Source organism: Bos grunniens, chromosome 8 (genome assembly GCF_055505025.1).
Source record: "Bos grunniens cultivar Pamir isolate PY7600 chromosome 8, Bosgru_T2T1.0, whole genome shotgun sequence".
Lineage (NCBI taxonomy): Eukaryota > Metazoa > Chordata > Mammalia > Artiodactyla > Bovidae > Bos > Bos grunniens.
The window spans coordinates 51,129,922-51,152,896 of NC_141172.1; the positions used below are offsets into that span (position 1 = coordinate 51,129,922).

Below are 22,975 nucleotides of genomic sequence, written 5' to 3' on the forward strand. Positions count from 1 at the left end.
AGAATTTTCCACAGTTGTGTTCCACACAGTCAAAGGCTTTAGCATAATCAATAAAGCAGAAGTAGATGTTTTTCTGGAATTCTCTTGCTTTTTCTGTGATCCAGTAGATGTTGGCAATTTGATCTCTGTTTCTTCTGCCTTTTCTAAAACCAGCTGGAACATCTGGGAGTTCACAGTTCATGTATTGTTGAAACCTGACTTGGAGAATTTTGAACATTACTTTGCTAGCATGTGACATGAGTGCAATTGTGCAGTAGTTTGAGCATTCTTTGGCACTGCCCTTCTTTGGGACTGGAATGAAAACTGACCTTTTCCAGTCCTGTGGCCACTGCTGAGTTTTCCTAATTTGCTGGCATTTTGAGTGCAGAACTTTCACAACATCATCTTTTAGGATTTGAAATAGCTCAACTGGAATTCCATCACCTCCACTAGCTTTGTTCATAGTGATGCTTTCTAAGGCCCACTGGACTTCGCATTTCAGGATGTCTGGCTCTAGATGAGTGATCACACCATCGTGGTATTCTGGGTCATGAAGATCTTTTTTGTATAGTTCTTTTGTGTATTCTTGCCACTTCTTAATATCTTCTGCTTCTGTTAGGTCCCTACCGTTTCTGTCCTTTATTGAGCCCATCTTTGCATGAAATGTTCCCTTGGTATCTCTAATTTTCTTGACGAGATCTCTAGTCTTTCCCATTCTGTTGTTTTCCTCTGTTTCTTCCTTTGATCACTGAGGAAGGCTTTCTTATCTCTCCTTGCTATTCTTTGAAACTCTCCATTCAAATGGGTAGATCTTTCCTTTTCTCTTTTGCCTTTCACTTCTTTTCTCTGTTATTTGTAAGGCCTCCTCAAACAACCATTTTGCCTTTTTGCATTTCTTTCTCTTGGGGATGGTCTTGATCACTGCCTCCTGTACAATGTTGTGAACCTCCGACTATAGTTTTCAGGCACTCTGTCTATCAGATGTAGTCCCTTGATCTAGTTGTCACTTCCACTGTATAATCAACGGTCACCAGAAAGACCAAGTAATTAGAAGGCTGGGACTTTTCAGCCCCACAGGCTGACCTCTTGGAAGGGAAAGAGGTGCTAGGGACTGAGTTACACAGACACTTGAAGAAGCTGTTGGGAGACCTTCTGGGTTGATGGGCACATCAAGGTGCTAATAGAGGCAGCCTGTGCAGAGAAGAAGCCAGGAAGCTTGGCACCCCTTCCATACCTTACCCTCTGTATCTCTTCCATTTGACTGTTTGTAAGTCATATTCTTTCTAATAAACTGTAGTAGTAAGTAGAATGTTGTCTGGAATCTGAGCTGTGCAAGCAAATTTTCACACCTTGGGATTCATGAGAAGCCCTGAATTCACAGAACCCCCAAATTTATAATTTGCCTGGGCACCCCGTTTGCAGCTGATGCCTGCAGAAGGCATTCTTGTGGGACTAAGCCCTTAATATGTGGGATCTGGGCTAACTCCAGCTAGTTTATGACAGAATTGAACTGAATATTTGGGTACCCAGTTGGTGTCAGAATTGGCTTGTATCTGGAGGGAAAAAAAAACCCACGTTTGGTGTCAGAAGTGTTGTGAAAATAGCTCAACCCTATACACCTGAAATAGCCTCTCACTATCTTTTCTTGAAACCACCTTTGACCTTATACTTGATGACTGAAGGCATCACCTGAGAGCTTGCTTTTGCTGAACATCAAGGCCCCTGGGTGGGTGCCGGGAAGGCTTCTGGAGGGGAAGGGTATTCCCTAGCTCCTTTGTCAGTTTGCAGGTTCGTGTCCAGGTTCTCAGTGTTGACTGTACAGTAGGAACACCTGGCAGCTTTAAAAATTCCTGGCACTCAAGTCAAACTCCTGACTAATTCCATCGAATCTCTCGGGTTAGGGAATTGGTATTCGTTGAAAGCTCCCAGTGGTTCTAATGTGTGTACAGCCAAGGCTGAGAGCCGCTCACTGGGATACCAGACCAGTTAAAGCCATTTGCCCCATTGAGCTCCAGCCCATTGCCTGGAATTTGCCTGTTGTGTATGAACAGTTAGGTCCGGACCCTTATGAATGAAATAGGTTAGCGCCCAAAGAAGGAGGTGAATGACAATTCTATGGGATGTTGAAGGAACATATGAAACCTTCTATTTATAATTTTGTAAACATTTAAGAAAGAAGTCAAGCTATGTCATCTCCAGTCTCTGTTGTGTGGTGCCTTCTAGATTTGGTGTCTTGTATGGGGAGTGTGATTTTCTCAGGAGGAAGAGGTGAGGAATCCTCACCTGACCCCTAAGTGTATTGGGAAGTGTTGCAATTTGCCAGTGACAGTATCATGGAGTTATGAGGTTTTATGAACACAAAGGCTTTAAATCATGGCACCTCTCAAACGGTGAATGGAGACTTACCTGTGAGTGGGTTCCAGGTTTCCTGAGATTCATTCTCTCTCATCCATCTCCCTTCAGCCAGGGGGCTGAAGTTGAGCAGTCACCTTCTTGATATGTGTGCTAAAAGCATCGCAGCTTCAGATGGCAGATGCTTTATCATCCATTGTAATGCTGTGGGCAGGGCATCTTTCCACTGCTTATCTTCCCTGGTTCTCTTGCAGGCACACATCTAAGAGTAATTGAGTTTACTGGTGTCTGCATTTTTCTTTAGCAAAAGACAAGGTTTGCAAATGCCCTTTCCCAGTTTTGCTGTGCCTGTCGGTAGTTGCAATTGTCTTCCCAGGTGACCCAGGTGACCACCCAGGTGGTAAAGAATCTGCCTTCCAGTGCAGGAGCCGCAGGAGACTCTCTCCCTGGGTCGGAAAGATCCCCAGGACAAGGAAATGGCAACCCACTCCAGTATTCCTGCCTGGAGAATCCCATGGACAGAGGAGCCTAGTGGGCTACAGTCCGTAGAGTCACAAAAGAATGGGATGTGACTGAGCACGTGCGCGCGCACACACACACACCCCTCATGCATCAGTAGTTGTTGTTACTTTGTAGAGCAGGAACAATCCAAGATAAATGTGAAGTTCACACAAGGAGAGGGAGAGTGACCACATTTCAAAAGTAATTTAGGCTACAGAGGCATTTGGAAATAACCATTTGGAAATGTTTGCATTGAATGTGAACATGTTGCCAAGAAATATGGTAGATTTATGAGTCATTGAAACTTTGGAGGAAAATGGCACGTATGACTGAGTCCCTTTGCTGTCCACCTGAAACTATCACAGTGTTGTTAATTGGCTATAATATAAAATAAAAAGTTTTTAGAAAACCAAAACTCTCCCCCTCCACAAAGAAAAAGCTTGGAAGCAAAATTGTCTACCTGTTAAAGTGTTTTAGGTGAAGAGTGTCAGTAAATTTTGAATCTATTTGTTGAATTTATAAAAATGTGATGCCTGGCTAATTTGCAAGAACAATTGATTGAAACTTACCAGCTGAATCTCATCAAGGAGCTTTGTGTAACTGGTGGATAGACAGAGAAGTAAGTATCAAGATTTAGGAAGGAGAGCTAAGAGTGTTCTTCTGTTTTTCCAGTGTATCCTTGTCACCCTAGACGGCCATTAAAGCAAAATGTTACAGGCCATTGAGCTTGGAAGCAGTCATTCAAGCACTTGATGGCAAAGTAATTAACTGGGGTTTTCAAAGATAATGAGCCATATTTAATTTATTGCTTCCATTACAAATATTAGTTACAAATTTGTAGTGAGCAAGAAGTTTTTTGCCTTAATTAAGCTGAACTGAACTGAATTAACTCTGTTTCATCTTTTTATTTTGTAATGCACATCATTTAAAGATACATATGTACAGTAGTACTTGTAATTTTGAAAGAAATATGCATATATTGAATGTACTTACTGAAAGCTTTTACTCTTAGCTGTTCATAGTAAAAATTTTTGCAAGCTTATCATTAAAAGCTTTGAGCCAAACTGCTGTCTCCCCTACCCCCTGCCCCACAGTAGTCTGGAAACTTGCTTCCTTTTAAACTTTAATCTAAAACTGCCTCTTCCCCATGCTCCTGTAGTTCATTCAGTGGAAAATGAAATTGTTATAAGAGTTGAAATAAATGTTCACACTCTGGAAAGTATTGAATACTGTCTTCTCTTGAAATGTGTACATAAACTTCCTTTCAACAAGCCAGTTTGAACACTTTAAGATACAAACACAAAAAGCCGTGGAATTTCCAGAAATCTTGTCATCAGTTCTTTGCTCTGGGGCAGGTAAATGCTTTCAGTCATGTGGCTGTCCATCCTTTTATTCACTAACCATGTCAGTGCTGTTGTCCATGAACCCACACAGCCAGTTTAGGTAGTTTTGGCAAGCGGAGATTGGTGGAGGGCTGCAGTTCTTCAGGCAGGTAAAGGTTAAAAAGCCAGTCTCAGGTCAGCTGTGTCCTGTGTTGGGGCTCTGATTGCCCTTCCCAGGAATCTTTGACTTGAGGCACAGGGAATCAAACATTCCAGCAGGAGTCAGCTGACTGTTAGATTCAGCTGACAAACGTGTTGGAGTCAAGGAATCATGAATTTTGTGGAATCAGCAGCTGGACTCAGGAATGCGCCCTAGGCACCGTCCCAGGCTACTTGACTTGTCAGGCTTGTGTGTCCTTTTGGTATAAGCATAGGACATGCCTCTAGACTATCCCAATCCATCCACATAGACGGAGCACCCTGATCTCATCTGGTTAAGATTGTTAAGGTTCCAAGTTCTGATCGCAGAGGGCACAGGTTCTAGCCCCAGTGGGGGAACTAAGATGGGGCACATTGCACAGCCTGGCCAAACGAAAAACAAAAAGCCAAGATTTTCAAACACATGCACAAATCAAAATGAGTGCCTTTGAGTATTCATGAAACGAAGCAGGGTCCTGTGGGGCCCTCCCAAGGACAGAGCCTTTTAGTGCCCCTTGCAGAAACCAGTACTCGAGAAACCAAGCACCCCACTTGGAGCGCTGGAGAACTCAGGTTTATTATGCCAGCGGGCCCAGAGGAGTTAACACTCCAAGCTCTGATCCCCGAACAGAGTTTTTATACATGGACAGGCATGATTAAGCAGGTTTGTGGGTTTGCAGGGGCAGGACAATTGCAAAGAGCAGGACAAGGGTGAGTGAGGTAAGCTCCAGTGCCTAGCATTGTGAGTCCCCACTTTCTAAGACCTACATGATCCAGACTTTGCAAGGAGCAAGCTGAGTTACAGAGGCAAAAGGAGCAGGAGGTTATGTAAAATTTTAACTTTTCCTCTTCATTCCCCTTTCTTGATGCTCCTATCACTCATTGTAGAAAGCATCATCTCATGTTTTGGTAAGACATTCAGAGCTCCCCATCATTTGGGGGGCTATATTGAGCTATTAGCACTTGTAACTTTATGGATTTAATCTGAGAGGTTATGAACTGGGTAATCGTATTGAGACTACAAGGGCCAAACAAGAGCACTGCAAAGAGCATGAAGAGAGGACCTGTTAAAGGGAGAAGCCACGATGCCCAGCTCCAGATATTGTTCCAATTACCCCAGGAATTAGCTAGTTTCTCTCTCCTTTTTATGATTTGTTCCCTTAGCTGTTGGGCCATGTCCCTGACTATTTCTGATTGGTTTATATAAGAGCAGCACTTTTCATTCAAGAAGAGGCAGAGTCCTCTCTCTCCAGCTGTCAGTAGGTCTAGCCCTCTCCTATTCTGTAAAACCACCTCAGCCAGGGAGTCTAGTTGGTCCTGTAATGAAGAGCAGCAGTAATACTGTTCAGGGATAGAGGCCAGGGTTGACAATGAAAATCCATTAATAATTCGATAGCTGGATCCTCAAGCTTCCGCCATGCGTCGACCAGTCAGCTGCCGGAGTGTGGCTGGAGCAAGGCTGAAGAATCCTCAGGCGTCTGCTGTGCATTGACTAGTCAGCTTCCGGAATGACTAGAGCAGGGCTCAGCGTCCTTCGTGGGTGAGGGTTGTTGTCTTTGGGACTGGACTTTGAGGTTTTTGGGGTCCTGAACTGCTTTCCAGGTATTATCACAGGAAGTCACTGCCTTCTTGACTCTGGTGTGGTGGATCCAAAGGATGACACCTATAACTTTAACAGCAGTAGAGGTTGTCAGGATGACCCTGTGAGGGCCTGTCCAAACTGGCTGAAGTGTTTGTTTTGTTTTTAATCTAACCCATACCTCTTCCCCTGGCTGATAGGGATGAACCCAATTGCCCAAAGGAATGCGTGTCGTTTCTAAGCTTTCTTGGATGATATGGCAGAAGGCTTTTCCAGGTGTCAGGACATCTCCAGCTGGCTAGTTGTTGGTGGTCTCCCTTGAGCTTTTTTTTTTATCACTGGGGGTGGTCTCCCATATAAGATCTCAAAGGGAGAGTAGCCTGAGGACCTCGGGTGCATTTACGGAGGGAGATGAATCCACAGAATGATAAGGCAGCTTGTTCCAGCATTGTCTGGGTGTTGGCTGGGGGATATTTTTGTTGTACTGCTGCTTGGAAAAACAAGCTTAAGAAAGTTAAAGATACATGGCCCAAAGATTAACAGAAGTAGGGAAAGCTGTGGTGGGGCTATCCAGGAGAACCAGGTCCAGACATTGGTTCATGACATTACTGTGTCTCTAGGTATGAGAAGATGCAAGAATTTGGACTCATAAAAAATGTCTCCCTGAAAACATTTGACTATCTGAAGGCCTGTTTTTCCGGGTTTTTCCCAGAGCACAGAGTGCCTTGTTTTTTGTCTCCACCCTGAACTCCTTTCAAGGGGGTGTTGAAGGTCAGCATCTTGTAGTGGTCATGATTTAATCTTTGTAGAGGCAGCTGGCAAGGGCCAAATTCCAGTCAGCAGGACCCCTTCATAGCCACATATTTGACCATGTTTTGGGGACATTTAATGGTCATTGTGTCCCACAGTGCTGGGAAGGCTCACTCCTGGGTCTAACAAAGATTCCACTGACAGGCCACTCAATGAGTTGTCACTAGACCAGGCCTTGTAAGTAGCCAAAGTCTCTGAACCATACCTGTCTTACTAGCCTTTTGGTCCAGGAAAATATTTCCTCTTGTTGCTTCTTCCCATATCTAGAGTTACATTATTACAGTTACTGCCTTCATATGGAACTGTACATCAGCATTTTATCACAGGCTCAGTCACACATTTGGTACCATAAGAAATAATCTTCTGAAAGAAGCTACATAGAAAATAATATAGCTAGCAGTTATTAGTAAGGTCACAAGCAAGAATTTAAGTCCAGAACTTTCATTGGGTGTAGCCTGGTATACCCCAGGTCATCTGACTCAGTTAAATGATTATCAGTTCAGTTCAGTCGCTCAGTCGTGTCCGATTCTTTGCGAACCCATGAATCGCAGCACGCCAGGCCTCCCTGTCCATCACCAACTCCCAGAGTTCACTCAGACTCATGTCCATCGAGTCGGTGATGCCATCCAGCCATCTCATCCTCTGTCGTCCCCTTCTCCTCCTGCCCCCAATACCTCCCAGCATCAGAGTCTTTTCCAATGAGTCAACTCTTCGCATGAGGTGGCCAAAGTACTGGAGTTTCAGCTTTAGCATCATTCCTAGGCAAGTGTTAATCTCCTGGTTGTGCATCATGGAGCATCTGACCTTTATCCAAAGATTGGTTACTGAGATAAGCTTTAAAAACTATCTTAGATTGTCCTTTTTAATAACTTAATTAAACCTTTTAGCAGTATAACATAACAAGGAACTATCTCAGAAGTGAGTCTTAGTAAGCATAGACCTTAATTAACAAAACTAGAACTTAATATTCAGTGAAATATAATTTTTTTTGGAGAACTCATTGTGAGGACCTTAACACTGTAGCCAGGGAAGGCTTTAACACATCAAATAAAAATGAGGTCTGTCAGGGAGCTGGGGAAAGTCAAGAGGCTGTCTTGGATTTCCCATAGCCTTGGCTCTTTGATTTTTAGCTGTTGTTTATCCATTTTTAATTTCTTGATTTAGGAGCAGACTATTGCCATGTTTTAAGGACATCAGGATAGCAAAAGTCTTACTGTGAGGGGTTATTTTTTTGTAGAAGCAGAATGAACTTTGTCTACATGTGCCATAATCTTAAATAATTTTATTTACCTTACCAAGGTAACAAAAAGATTTTAAAACAAATATAAATCACTTAAAGGCAAAGAAATTCATAATCTATTATCAAAATCTGCATTCTAAGTAAACTTTGTTCTCTAAACAGAGGACCAAATTCCAATCTGGTACCAGCTTACTGTTAATAACAAAATTTGTTTATCTGTTTAATCTTAGAAAGTCTTTTCCATATATCTTGAAGAACTAGCAGTATTCTTTTAAAGGCATGAGAGTAAAACCATAGAAGGCATGTTTAAAATCTGATTCTATTATAATTGGCAAAGAAACCTGGTCATTGTTGTGATATGTAACACTTTAATATGATAACTAGAATTATAATTGACCATATTTTATCAGGGTATGTCAGATCTATATGAATTTCATACAATTTTAGGATATCTATATTAGTAACACCAACCGTGCAGTATAACCTAAAAAGATTTTTCACTCCTTTAACAGTACTTCCCATGTAATTTAACATGTCCAATGAACCCAGGCAGCTTAATAGCTCTTTGGGATGTCTCAGGGGCCCTCTGAAGCATCTCAAACTTAGCTGGAAGTCAAGTTATTTAGGAAGTTTTGTCAATAAATATCAGAAGGGTTTATAACACTCAGTCAAACAGGATCATATAAGTCACTGTGAAATAACAGTTATTTACTTAGCCAAATTTAACAGAAGATTTCAAAGGTAAATATAGAACAGATCAATTAAGAGGTAAAGAAAGTTAAATCTATAATTAAAAGCAGTTCATCATCTGAAGAAAGTATGTCCTCTTAACAGAGAGAAAGGCCAAATTTAAGTTTTTACACCAGCTTACTTTAAACTCATTTAGGTAAACTTAATTAAATTTATTTTAAACTTAGTTCTCAGTTCAGTTCAGTTCAGTTGCTCAGTCATGTCTGACTCTTTGCGACCCCATGAATTGCAGCACACCAGGCCTCCTTGTCCATAACCAACTCCTGGAGTTCCCTCAAACTCACGTCCATCGAGTCGGTGATGCCATCCAGCCATCTCATCCTCCGTCGTCCCCTTCTCCTCCTGCCCCCAATCTCTCCCAGCATCAGAGTCTTTTCCAATGAGTCAACTCTTCGCGTGAGGTGGCCAAAGTACTGGAGTTTCAGCTTTAGCATCATTCCTTCCAAAGAAACCCCAGGGCTGATCTCCTTCAGTATGGACTGGTTGGATCTCCTTGCAGTCCAAGGGACTCTCAAGAGTCTTCTCCAAAACCACAGTTCAAAGGCATCAATTCTTTGGCGCTCAGCTTTCTTCACAGTCCAACTCTCACATCCATACATGACTACTGGAAAAACCATAGCCTTGACTAGACGGACCTTTGTTGGCAAAGTAATGTCTCTGCTTTTGAATATGCTGTCTAGGTTGGTCCTAACTTTCCTTCCAAGGGGTAAGAGTCTTTTAATTTCATGGTTGCAATCACCATCTGCAGTGATTTTGGAGCTCCGAAAAATAAAGTGTGACACTGTTTCCATTGTTTACCCATCTATTTCCCATGAAGGGATTGGACCAGATGCCATGATCTTCATTTTCTGAATGTTGAGCTTTAAGCCAACTTTTTCACTGTCTTTCACTTTCATCAAGAGGTTTTTTAGTTCCTCTTCACTTTCTGCCATAAGGGTGGTATTATCTGCATATCTGAGGTTATTGATATTTCTCCAGGCAATTTTGATTCCAGCTTGTGCTTCTTCCAGCCCAGCGTTTCTCATGATGTACTCTGCATATAAGTTAAATAAGCAGGGTGACAATATACAGCCTTGACGTACTCCTTTTCCTGTTTGGAACCAGTCTGTTGTTCCATGTCCAGTTCTAACTGTTGCTTCCTGACCTGCATATAGGTTTCTTAGTTCTAACCATGCACAATTTTCCACAGAGTTTTTAATCACTTTCCATAACAGCCACCTATAAGTCAAACCTACTTTCTTTTCCCTTTATAAAATGTAATTTTGTTTTTTATATCTTCTTTATTAAAAACATACATCCTACTTCCTTATTAGATTAGCAAACAAACATTAATACTAGATATTTAATATTGAATGTTTCCCAGTTTACATGAACCTGAAATTTATTTAGGTTAATTTTTCTTGTATTTAGAATTGTTTGATTTCTAAGCGCTTACTTTTTTTAGGCCAATTAAATTAGAATTCATTTACAACTTCAACAATATTATTAAAAAAAAAAAAGATATACACTGAGACATACATAAATACAGACAGACAGAGATCTTATAGTTTTCTGTTTGAGATTTAAAATACCTCTTTGACCCCCCCCCCCCTTTTTTTTCTTTGCTTGAGGTTCTAATTTGCCCAAGACTGATGTCTCAGGCAAAGTTGGATGTGTGTTTCAAGGACATGGAAAGGGTTAACTTCAAGGTTTTCCCTAGGCAGGCCTTTCAACGAGCCAGTTTTTAATTGCATATACAAGAAGAATTAGTTTTGCAGTTTCCAAAAAGAAAAAAAGTTTCACTCCATTCAATCAGCAGTTATGCAGTCACAATCATTTGGAGTCTATCATGCCTCCCTTCTCCCAAGTCCTCAGGTTTCCTTAACTGTTGCTCCCTTCCTGGGAGCTCCAAGGAGGTGATCAGTCTCCTCTTCTACCCACTGGGGTAGGCCTGACTGGGGACTGGCCTCGGGGCCTTAGCTGATCCTGTGGCCATTCCTGGTGAGTTGGTCCGTCCCTCCAACGAGCCCAGTCAGGGCTCGATTGTCCAGAGAGTCGGGACACCAGTCCGAAAGAGAACTCAGAATCCTGTCCGGTGGTGTCCTGCTCGTTTACCCCAGGGTTCCTTCGCTCCAGCCTAGCCAAGCCACCAGTCCAAAGGCTCAAGGGGCGGGCACGATTGGAATCTCTCTGGGGCCTCCAGAAATGTTGCACAAACCAGTATTCCAGAAACCAAGCACCACGCTTGGAGAGTTGGAGAACTCAGGTTTATTATTCTGGCGGACCCTCCAAGCTCTGAGCCCCAAAAGGGTTTTTGTACATGGACAGGTGTGATTAAGTGGGTTTGTGGGTTTGCATGGGCTAGGCAACTGCAAAGAGCAGGACAGGGGTGAGTGAGATAAGCTCCAGTTCCTAGTATTGTGAGCCCCCACTTTCTGAGAACTACATGATCCAGACTTTGCAAGGAGCAAGCTGAGTTACAGAGGCAGAAGGAATAGGAGGTTATATAAAATTCTAACTTTTCCTCTTCACCCCCACTTCTTGCTTGTAGGAAAAAGATTTTAGCCTCCTAGACCTTCCCTGTGCTCCAAAGGGCAGATTCAAATAGTTACTCATTAGAGGAGTGAAGGTAAGCAGAAACAAAGGAGAAGCAGTCAAGAGACAATGATACGGCCATCCCCATTCCTCCTGAGGCTCTTCTTTGGTAATACGGCCTCCCACGTGGGTGAAGGGTGATAACTTCAGGCTGAGAACAGGTCTGTGGGCCCCTGACTGGTTAGAGCCAGAAGGTTGATGATTGAGATTGTTGGAACAGCACCCTGTTTCTTCCTCACCCCCAGCCAATCAGAGGAAGGTTACATACCCTGCAGCTGCTGCTAAGTCGCTTCAGTTGTGTTCGACTCTGTGCGACCCCATGGACAGCAGCCCACCAGGCTCCTCTGTCCACGGAATTCTCCAGGCAAGAGTACTGGAGTGGGTTGCCATTTCCTTCTCCACATACCCTGCAGACCTGTCCCCAAATTTTGCCTATAAAAACTGTTCCCTCCAAACCATTGAAGAGTTCAGGGTTTTTTGAGCATTGGCAGCCCCAGACTTAACAATAAAGGATGCATTTTCCTTCACCATAGCCCAGTGTCAGTAGATTGGCACAGATGCGTGGACCCGAGTTTGGTTCTGTAACATCCTTAGATGCTTCTGGTCACTTTGAGGATTGTCCTCTGGGCTAAATTGGAGCCATTAGCAAAGGGCCCAGTGTTTGATGGTAGATGTGATTTTGGAACATGGTGGAAGTCAGCCTTACACGGAAGCTTGACCGTGCTCCTTGTTAATACTGTTGAGGGTGAGGTGGGATGGGGAGGTTAAAAATAGAGTGTGATGTAAGAAACATACACCAGATCTCTTGGTGGACTCACACAAAGAGTTTTTTTTTCCTCCTGTTTTTGGTTGTGAAATTTGACCTGTATTGAAAGCAGATGGGGAAAAAAAGATGTTTAATGGCATTGACCACATAGGAATCAGATTTCCCTTCTGGACCTCTGTGGATGGCCCCTCCTATCCCCCAACTCCCCTCTCCCACCAAACAGGGTTGAGGGAAAGCAGTAGAGTGTGAAAAGGCACACTCTGACACAGTGAAGTTCAGAGCGAACGCTCAGCCTTCCTCTCATTGTTGACCCTTAGAAAAGTCACTTGTTTCCCTGTGGCCCAGCTTGTTTAGTTAAGGAGGAGGGTGGGACTTGGGACTAGCTGAGTTTTTTCCTTACGGGCTGGTAATGTGGCTCTAAAGTCTGTTCTTGGTCAAATAAGTTTGGGAAATGCTGAATACTCTTGTCCCTTGTACCTGTCTTTAAATATTCATGGTAAGCATTGCCATCTTACGAGCTATGAGGAGGAAGAAGCCCAGGAATGCAGCATTTTGTCTAACTTTGTTTCTGACCACATTTCTCACAATTTTTTGGATCACAGAATCTACCCCACCTTCACAACATAGTAACTGCCCCCAGAGCTGGTGTTTCTAGCAGAATAGATACAATCTCAAGTTTCAGCTTTACAATGGATGCATTGTTTCCAAAATAGTTTTTTACTATATTTTTTTTGCCAAGCCTATAATTTCCCCCAGAAGGCTCAGCAAATAACCTTTGTGTGAATTCTTTGAGATTAGGGAGATGCATTTTCCTCAGAACCTATATAATAGGCTTTGTATAATAGCTTTTTGTGTAATATAGTGTTTTGTATAATAGCTCCTATGGAGTTAAATTAAGTATATTTAGGTATTTGTTAATAAACTTCAAATACAGTTTCTTATTTGGGGGCCTCTGAAAAAAGTTACAAGTTTCCCTGATGGCCCAGCGGATAAAGAATCCACTTGCAAGGTAGGAGACACAGGCAACGCAGATTCGATCCCTGGGATAGATATAAGTTAAAGATTTGAACAGTGTCCAGGTGAGGAAATATAAGCAATAATAATAAACTGCTAATGTTCATTGAAGGTTCATTATATATCAAGTATCAGTTCAGTCAGTTCAGTTCAGTCGCTCAGTTGTGTTCTACTCTTTGCAACCCCATGGACTGCAGCATGCCAGGCCTCCCTATCCATCACCAACTCCCGGAGTTTACTCAAATTTATGTCCATTGAGTCGATGATGCCATCCAACCAATTCTATTGTCCCCTTCTCCTCCCGCCTTCAATCTTTCCTAGCATCAGAGTCTTTTCAAATGAGTCAGTTCTTCACATCAGGTGGCCAAAGTATTGGAATTTCAGCTTCAACATCAGTCGTTCCAGTCAGGACTGATTTCCTTTAAGATGGACTGGTTTGATCTCCTTGCAGTCCAAGGGACTCTTAAGAGTCTTCTCCAACACCACAGTTCAAAAGCATCAATTCTTTGGTGCTCAGCTTTCTGTATAGTCCAACTCTCACATCCATACATGACTACTGGAAAAACCATAGATTGACTAGACAGACCTTTGTAGGCAAAATAATGTCTCTGCTTTTTAATATGCTGTCTAGGTTTGTCATAACTTTTCTTCCAAGGATTAAGTGTCTTTTAATTTCATGGCTGCAGTCACCATCTGCAGTGATTTTGGAGCTCCCCAAAATAAAGTCTGTCATTGTTTCCACTTTTTCCCCATCTATTTCCCATGAAGTGATGGGACCAGATGCCATGATTTTGTTTTCTGAATGTTGAGCTTTAAGCTAACTTTTTCCCTCTCCTCTTTCACTTTCATCAAGAGCCTTTTTAGTTCTCTTCACTTTCTGTCATAAGGGTGGTGTCATCTGCATATCTGAGGTTATTGATATTTCTGGCAATCTTGATTCCAGCTTGTGCTTCATCCAGCCCAGCGTTTCTCATGATGTACTCTGCATATAAGTTTAATAATCAGGGTGACTATATACAGCCTTGAGATACTTCTTTTCCTATTTGGAACCAGTCTGTTGTTCCATGTCCAGTTCTAACTGTTGCTTCCTGACCTGCATACAGATTTCTCAAGAGGCAGGTCAGGTGGTCTGGTATTCCCAGCTCTTGAAGAATTTTCCACAGTTTGTGGTGATCCACACAGTCAAAGGCTTTGGCATAGTCAATAAAGCAGAAATAGATGTTTTTCTTGAACTCTCTTGCTTTTTTGATGATCCAGCGGATGTTGGCAATTTGATCTCTGGTTCCTCTACCTTTTCTAAAACCAGTTTGAACACCTGGAAGTTCACGGTTCACATATTGTTGAAGCCTGGCTTGGGGAATTTTGAGCATGACTTGTATCAAGTATAGTTTAAGCATATTACCAGTTGGCTCACTTACTGTCTTTAAAAACTAATGTATGTAGGATCCTTAACCCAATTAAATTGCTTAAAATTATTATTATTTTAACCAGTGAAGGAGCTGAAACTTGGAGCAGTTAAGGGCTTAAAGTCTGAATTGGTAGATGACTGTGTTCAGTTTTTGAACTGGATAGTCTGGCTCTAGAGTAGAAATCATTGCTACCAGACTCTTTCTCTCACATGTAGACATACTCATATGGAGCCACTAGCAACAAAAGAAATACAAAATGAAGCCTCTCTGCTGTATCATTTTAAAAGTTGGAATAGGTCAAAAATAATTACACAGTATATGAATATGTACTACATAATTTAGATAAGTATAGAGTCAATATAGAGAAAATGATACTCAGATATTAGGGTACTCAGTTTAAGTAAATACTATAGTCTATTTGAAAGAGCATCAAGAGCCATAGAAATTGATAAATGTTGATCTAAGAGTCCTCCTGGAATTCCAAGGAAAAGCTAAGAGAAAACAAAGATATAAGTATATTCGTACATGTCCATAGTTCATCTTTGAATCATCTCAAACACTATTTTTTCTGTCATTACATACAGAATTCCTTCACTCTTGGGCAATAATTTCAAATTCAACAACTGGACCTAAATGTCATTTGGATAAAATGATAGATAAAGGTTGCCCATCAAGTTTATGAAGCTTCTTAAAGGGAACGTTGGCTCAGCTCACATATGTGTACCTGAGGGTTGAAGAAGTTGTTCTGTTGTACCTTTGGTCTGAAGTCTTTAGGAGGAGATTGTGTCATAGTTACTCCTGAGGGAAGACTTGGAAGGTTCTGGGGCTCCTTGTAAGGTGAGGAGGTAGGGCAAGGTATGATTCAAAGCTGTTAGTAACTGGATCCAGTGTGGTTCTTGGCTAGAAAGTCAGACTGTTCTGCTCCCTCTCCTCTCTCCCCAGAGTCAGTTGTGGGTTGAGCCCCACCTCACCTCTGCTGGTTAGCTGGAGCAGATCACCAGCAGATGGTCATCAGAGCAGTGAATGCCTCAGTTTCCTTAACTGTTAAAGAGAACATGTATGTAAAAAGAACTTGCCTAACATTTCCTTCAATTTTTTAAAATGTCCTTAATTCTGCAATAACTTCATTTGTATGAGCATCATCCACTTAATATGAGTCCTTAAGGAAATTACTGCAGTCCATGGGGTTGCAAAGAGTCAGACATGACTCGGTGACTGAGCAACAACAAAGGAAATTACAAAAAAGAAACCACCATAGTAATGAACACATAGTGTATAAATGCATCAAATGCCTGTCATTTTCAAAGCTGTCAATGTGGGAAGAAAAATAAGATCTCAGACTTGTGGAAATACATTCTAATTAAGATTTTGTCTTGCAGTGGGACTTCCCTACCATTCTGTGCTCTCTTGACCCTCAACTCAGTCAAAACTCAGCCTTCTCACACCTGGTCCTGTCCATCATCCATCTGCTGAAGAACAGCAGAATGCTGTATCACTCAGGTATAGGTTCCCCTCACTGAACTCATCTGCTCTTGTGCACAGGCGAGGAGACTGAAGTGCAGAAAGGTTAAGAAAGGTAGGTCAATCCTGAAGATAGGATGGGAGCCACCCAGCATGAGGCCAGTCCTTTGGGGTTTGTTGTAGATGTTCAGTTTGTGAGATCCAACACAGAGTGCTTTGAATTCATATTACACTCACAGGCTATAATTTGGAGCATTTAAGTACTGTACTTTAGATTCTTTATCTGGAAAAGACTGAGGTAGAAGGCCCAGTTAACAAGAAGCATCCAAGATACCACCCTACCTTTTTTGGAGTGGAAGGGAGTGGATTTTGCAATATGTAGACTTGTTTTGTTCATTCTTTGAGTCCTTACTGGTTGCATTAGCCTATGCAAGGCCCATGGGGCAGTGTGAGTAGGGTGTTGGGGGGGATGGTGGTGTGGTGGTGGAGGGGTGGGCATGAAGGGTGAGGCTAGATTACTGATTACTAGGAGCTGACCGAGCAGGTGCCTGGATCAGTTCAGAGATGGGGATCTGTGGAATTAAGTGACCAAGGATGGTGATAACCCTTGTTTATTGACAAACTGATGCATACTAATTACCATGTTAGTTGCTTTATAGGTTGTTTTTGTTTTTTGAATCACCACCAGCCAAATAGGGGATTATAAGCTTCATTTTTCAGATGAGGAAACTAAGGCTCAGAGAAGTTAGGTGGCTTACTGAAGCCACTCATTAGGACTTGGCATAGTTAGCATTTATTCTCAATTGTGTTTGACTTCACCCCGCTGTTTCCATCTGTGGCTTCCTATAGTGAATGATATTGGATTTCGAAGAAGGGGGCAATCACTGTGGTTCAGAGAAGGGACCGTGTGCAACAGGTGGAGCTGGATTTTAACATGTTGAAGGAAACTGGGAAGAGAGAGCACTTCTTATTCCTGCTGATGGTTGTTTATTTTTCTGTATGGACTCAGAATATTTGCTCTGACGATTTTGCTTAGCAAGCTGAAAATCCAGACAGGTGGTATGATCTGGAAATTTGGGAATTCTTCTAAAAGCAAGACAGAATCTATTATTTTAGAATTAGAATTTTTGGAACCCAGCAAGTGTTTAAACCCGAGAGTATTTAAAATTAAGATTTCAAAAAATTCGGGACCTGTGGGGCTTCATGATGATTGGATGGGACAGAAACCAGAGCCACTCACTGGTAAGATGTTTCTGCTTAAGAATTGTTCTTGCTGGGCGACCTTGCCAGGTGTGTACACTCTGTGTGCTGATTTTTTCATCTTTAAAATTATTTAGTAAGAGTGGGGAAAATGAACCTTAAGATACCTTTGAAATCTAAAATTTTGTTTCTATGAAACTATGCTCTATTCAGTGCTCTCTTCAGTATTATAAACCACCTACTATTCATTTTTTAAAAAAGGAAAGAAAAAAAAGTTTATTACTCTTCAGTCTGGAATTTTGAAATGAACAATGAGACCTTTTATACTTATTTTGGCATGTAGTGGTAAGGAGGTTGAAGATTCCTTCAGAAAACAAACTGTGTGTGTGTGTATGTCTGTGCATAAATAGATGTATCTCTATTTAACTCTGATGAGGTCCACCTCTGTGAACGAACTTAGTGCCTTAGAGGATAGGTTTTTTGCATTTCACATTTAGCTGTTACTTGTACTTGAAGGAAATTGGGCTAATACTCTAGCCTCGAATGCAATAGGAAACACACTGGTCTTTGAGAGACAGCCAGACAGATGATCTTTGTTCTTTATCTCCAAATTTTCATGGCATGAGACTTGAAAAGGTCTGTCTTTGTGTGTTCAAACCACCTGGGGACACTCCTGCCTATACTCCTAACAAATTTCTCTTAATTTAAAAAGCCTCCTCTAAGTAACATTTTTGCCTAAATGTACACACCTAGTGCAAAGGTGTCAAGGTACAAGCCAGTGGCATCTTTTTAAAAATCATAACAGAGCTTAAAAAAAATAACCGTCAAGTATAAAACTGTGTCACTAATGGAGTCGGGGAAAATTTGGTGGCGTTAAGTGTATTCAGAGTGTTGTACACCCATCTGCATTGTCCATTTCTAGAACTTCTCATCATCCTAAACAGAAACTCTGTACTCACTAAACAATAACTTCTCCTTTCCCCCTCCCACTGCTGTAGTAACCTCTATTTTACTTTCCACATCTATGAATTTAATTACTCTAGGTACTCCTTCTAAGTGGAAGTGTATAGTATTGTGTTTTTGTGACTGGCTTATTCACTTAACAAAGATGAATGTAGCATGTGTCAGATTTTGATTCCTTCTGAAGGGTGAAGAATATTCCACTCTCTGTGTGTGTATATATATAAACATCTATTCATTGTTGTGGTTCACTATAACTGAGAAACAGACCTCGTGTCATACTAGAATTTAAAAGGACATCCCTAGGGTTAAGGAACCTGAGTGGTAAACAGCCAGTATTTCTTACCTTCCTCCTCTTGTTAAAGCTGCTTCTGTTACACATCACTATCTTGTCTTCCTTTCCGGCTTCCTTTGCTTCAGGCTTTCACTCCGTCAGCAAAATTTTCTCTCCTTTTTCCTAGTACCTAAATCCTACCCATTTTCAGGATTCAGGTGGGTTGTAATTGAGGAAGCCTCTGTGGATCCTTTCTTTTCCTCTAGGAGGACTTAAAGCTTTCCTCTCTGAAATAGTGCAGACTGGGGTGTATTTCATGGGTCCTACCAAGCCTGTGTGCAGAAATGGTAGGTTTTAGTTCTTATTTTAGGCCATCAGCTGCCTAGCCTCAGGGGAGAAAATGATGACAATTGAGAACAATGAATACTATTTCCAGGCATGAATGAAATGCAAAAGTTAGTTATTTAAATGACATTTTGTCCTATAGTAGTATAATGAATAAATGGAAAAAATTTTCTGTAAAACTTTTCATGTTATTGATTCAGGCACACGTGCTCTGTCGCTCAGTCGTGTCCAACACTTTTGTGACCCTATGGGCTGTAGCCTACCAGGCTCCTCTGTCCATGTATTTCCAGGCAAGAATACTGGAGTGGGTTGCCATTTCATACTTCTAATTCAGGCATGGAGAACCTTTTATTTATTTTTCTTCTGTAAATGACCACATGGATGAAACCTTCATCTCATTTAAATTAGGGACAGGTCATTGAGACTTCCATTAATTATATTTACTATGTACTTCACAATTTTATATAATTATTAAATATGTTTTGATGTGAGATTAAACAGTTAATGAAGATGTAAAAAGGCAAAAATGTTTTAATAATTATTTTATTTACCAAGACTTGAGAATATTAATTTATACTAGTTATGTTTAAAAACTCATTGACTATCATTATAGCTCTTATTTTATCACCACCTTTAAGACTAGAAAAATGTAGCCTTTATGTTAATCAAAGTTTATAAATGCACATTGTTTGAAAAAGCAGATATATCCACAAGAGTGTAACATCAAAGCTCTTAGACCTATCAAAAGGCTTAGATTTTACCCTATTTGAAAGCTAGCAGATCTGTCAGTTTTCATGGATGCTTGCAGAAGACCTAAGATTCCTGGGCCAAACACAAGGCATAGTTTAGTACCTATAGCAATAACAGAGCAGAGTATTGTTATTTTTCATGTAGGTTCTTAAGTCCTAGTTCCCACAGGGCAGTATGAACATAGCTAGATGATAATCTGCACAGAGAGTGGGTTGCATTACAGGGAAGGAACCCTGAGCTTAGGGAACCTGCATCTTTTATGGTGGGCCATTGAACGTGCTTCCCCTTTGCTCCCAGAGGTATTGCATTTATTATCCCAACAGTAAGCAATGGCACCCCACTCCAGTACTCTTGCCTGGAGAATCCCATGGATGGAGAAGCCTGGTGGGCTGCAGTCCATGGGGTTGCGAAGAGTCGGACACGACTGAGTGACTTCCCTTTCACTTTTCACTTTCCTGCATTGGAGAAGGAAATGGCAACCCACTCCAGTGTTCTTGCCTGGAGAATCCCAGGGACGGGGGAGCCTGGTGGGCTGCCGTCTATGAGGTCTCACAGAGTCAGACATGACTGAAGTGACTTAGCAGCAGCAGCAAGCACACTGGCCCTTTGCTAGTGAGGGAAGCACTGTCTGTTTTTCAAGGCTATTCACTGCACAAATAGCCTTAAAAAAAACAGTCCAGAATGAAAAGGCAGTTAGTACCTCACCTGCAAGATGTGCAGAAATATGAGGGACCCATGGACAGTTGTCTCTTAACAAAAAGTTGTAGTGATGAAAAATAATCCTTTCTCAGTGCCCCCAAAACTTCCTACTCCCTAGAATCCCAGTGTCCAATAAAAATAGGATGTGAGCCACGTGTAATTTTTTCTTTCTTTCTCTCTTTTTAATACATCACTTTTTTTTTTCTTGCCCTCATGGCTTGCAGGATCTTAGTTTCCCAACCAGGGATTGAACCCATGCTCCCTGCAGTGAAAGTGCAGAATCCTAAACACTGGATTGCCAGGGAATTTCCCCAAATAGTTTTGATTTGAGTTTAGTTGAATTCAAGGATGCAGAACTGACAGATACAGAGTCCATAAATGTGGAGTGCCAGCTGCATAATATAAACTTGGGGGGCTAGATTGTGTAGGTTTGAATGTTAGCTATTCCACTTACTAGCTTTGTGACTGATACTGTGATTTATAATCAATGTATATTTGTTTTTCTGGTCCATTTCTGGCACAGAGCTCCTGTAAAACCCTTGCAATGTCCTAAGTGATGAGAGCAACAAAAATTGTCTATTCTGTTGTTGAGGTGACCCTTGGATCCCACCTGAAGATGGGGGCTGGTTGCAGGAGGACCAACCAAGTGATTAGAGGGTGGGAACTTTCAGTCCCACCCCCTACATCCCTACCGCTCATCTCTGGGGAGGAGAGAGGGTCTGGAGGTTGGGTAATGGCCAGTGATTTAATCAATCACGTTCATGTAATGAGACTTCCATAGAAACCCAGGACAGCTTGGTGCGAGTGTGGAGATTTGCAGAATGGGGCTCTCAGAGCATGGAAGCTCTGCATCTTTTTCCCATTCCATGCCCTGTGCATCTCTTCCATCCGGATGTTCACCTGTATCCTTTATCATATCTTTTTATAATAAACCAGTAATCTACTTAGTAAAATGTTTCTTTGAGTTCTGTGAGATGCTCTAGCAAATTAATTGAACCTGAGGAAGGGATTGTGGAAATTTCTGATTTTATAGTCTGAAGGTCAGACTTGGCGAGACTGAACTCTTAAACCATGAAATTGACACTGTCTCTGGTTAGATATTGTCAGAATTCAGCTGACTTGTAAGACACCTGGTTGGTGTCTAGAGAATTACTTGTTGGTATATTCTCCTCCAGTGGAATTTGGATAAGAACTCCTTTAGTGACCTTGGTAGTTATTGTCTTCTGTTTAGAGTTATCCTGAAGATCTTTTTTTTTTTTTTTAATTTTATTTTATTTTTAAACTTTACAATATTGTATTGGTTTTGCCAAATATCAAAATGAATCCGCCACAGGTATACATGTGTTCCCCATCCTGAAGCCTCCTCCCTCCTCCCTCACCATACCATCCCTCTGGGTCGTCCCAGTGCACCAGCCCCAAGCATCCAGTATTGTGCATCGAACCTGGACTGGTGACTCATTTCATATATGATATTATATGTATATCCTGAAGATCTTAAGAGTTGTTTAGGTAAATCCTTTAGATGAGCTCCTTGCACATATTAAGCATTCCAAAATAGTGGTACTGTTTTTATAATTACTGATGGGCTTTGTCTTTTGGTGGTGTGCTTCTTGCAGTAGCCTGCTGAGAAAAGTTACATGCAACTGTATGAAAATGCCTTTATTCCCCAGCAGGTTATATAGAATTCTAGGTTGAAATTGTATTGGTTTCTGCCTTATATTAACATGAATCAGCCATAGGTATACATGTCACCTCCCTCTTGAACTTCCCTCCCACATCCCATTCCTTTTCACCCCTCTTGCCTTCATTATCTTCTTTCTCAGTGGAATGCCTGTTATTTGAATGTTGGATCTTCTGTATCAATTTTCTCATTTTCCTATTTTCCATTTATTTATCTTTCTGCTCTATTGTCTTGGGGCTTTCCTTAACTTTAATTTCTGATTCTTCAATTTAATTTTTAATTTTAGCTATCATACTTTTGATTCTGAGGGCTCATTTTTATTCTCTGTTCCGTTTTCATAGTCTCTTGTTCTGGTTTCATGATTGTAATAGTTTGTCTTATGTGTTTGCTGATAAAAACTCTAGGATTTTTTCATCATTGCAGTTGTCATCTCTTGATCTTAATTTCTCCATGTGACAGAATATTTAATGGGTACAAATTCCTCCCATTGCAGTATCCGTGCCCCCTTGCAGTGTGATTTTGCATCCCTTCCCATCCAGAAGTAAACCTTATTTCCTCTGGAATCATGGCAGGCCTGGTGACTTTCTCTAATGGAATATAACAGATGTGATGTTGTGTATATTCTGCTGCTTAGCCCTTATGAGGCTTTGGAGCTGCTGGGCTCTTTTGGTATGCTGCCCTGTGGCTGCCAGATAAGGAATCTCATCCAGCCTATACATGATGAGAGGCACCCCAGCTAACATTGAGTACTGCATGCAGATGTGAACGAGCTGTATGGAACCCTCCAATCTGGACAGTCCTCTATCTGCATGCAACTGCCTAGGTGAGCCCAGGTAACACCAGAAGGATTGCCCGACCAATTCCAAAAGTAGTGAGAAATAATAAGTTGTTTTTATTTTCTGTCACTAAGGATTGTGGTTGATTATATGGAAATAGTTAACCTGATAACCTCCTCTGTTTGTTTCTGATCTCTTTTGTGTCATGAGCTTTTCTTGGATATCAAGTAGTTTTCTGTTCTCTGAGGCTGAATGAGCTATGTATACCGGCCGGCCGGTATTCTGGAAATGAGGACTTTTGACTTAATTCCCTCGTTTTCCGGTTGGTACTCCTG

General features: G+C 41.5%; 1 protein-coding gene across 45 annotated transcripts in view; it reads left to right on the plus strand.

Annotated features, from left to right (window-relative positions):
• The window catches only part of GCNT1 (glucosaminyl (N-acetyl) transferase 1), a 220,675-nt gene that overhangs the window by 16,025 nt on the left and 181,675 nt on the right, over positions 1–22,975 (plus strand). For 12 of the 45 annotated variants that reach the window (XM_086415588.1, XM_086415587.1, XM_086415598.1 and 9 more), the window contains one exon: positions 15,874–15,994. The exons of 22 other annotated variants lie outside the window; for them this stretch is intronic. Coding sequence is in view for 10 of the 23 variants with exons in the window: in XM_086415598.1 (XP_086271724.1) it covers positions 15,874–15,994 (121 nt within the window). In the remaining 13 variants the exon portion in view is untranslated. Of the gene's footprint in view, positions 1–2,707; positions 9,518–11,261; positions 11,340–11,550; positions 15,552–15,873; positions 16,071–22,975 lie in introns of those variants that run through there. 11 more of the 45 variants (XM_086415603.1, XM_086415602.1, XM_086415593.1 and 8 more) reach the window with 5 other exon arrangements.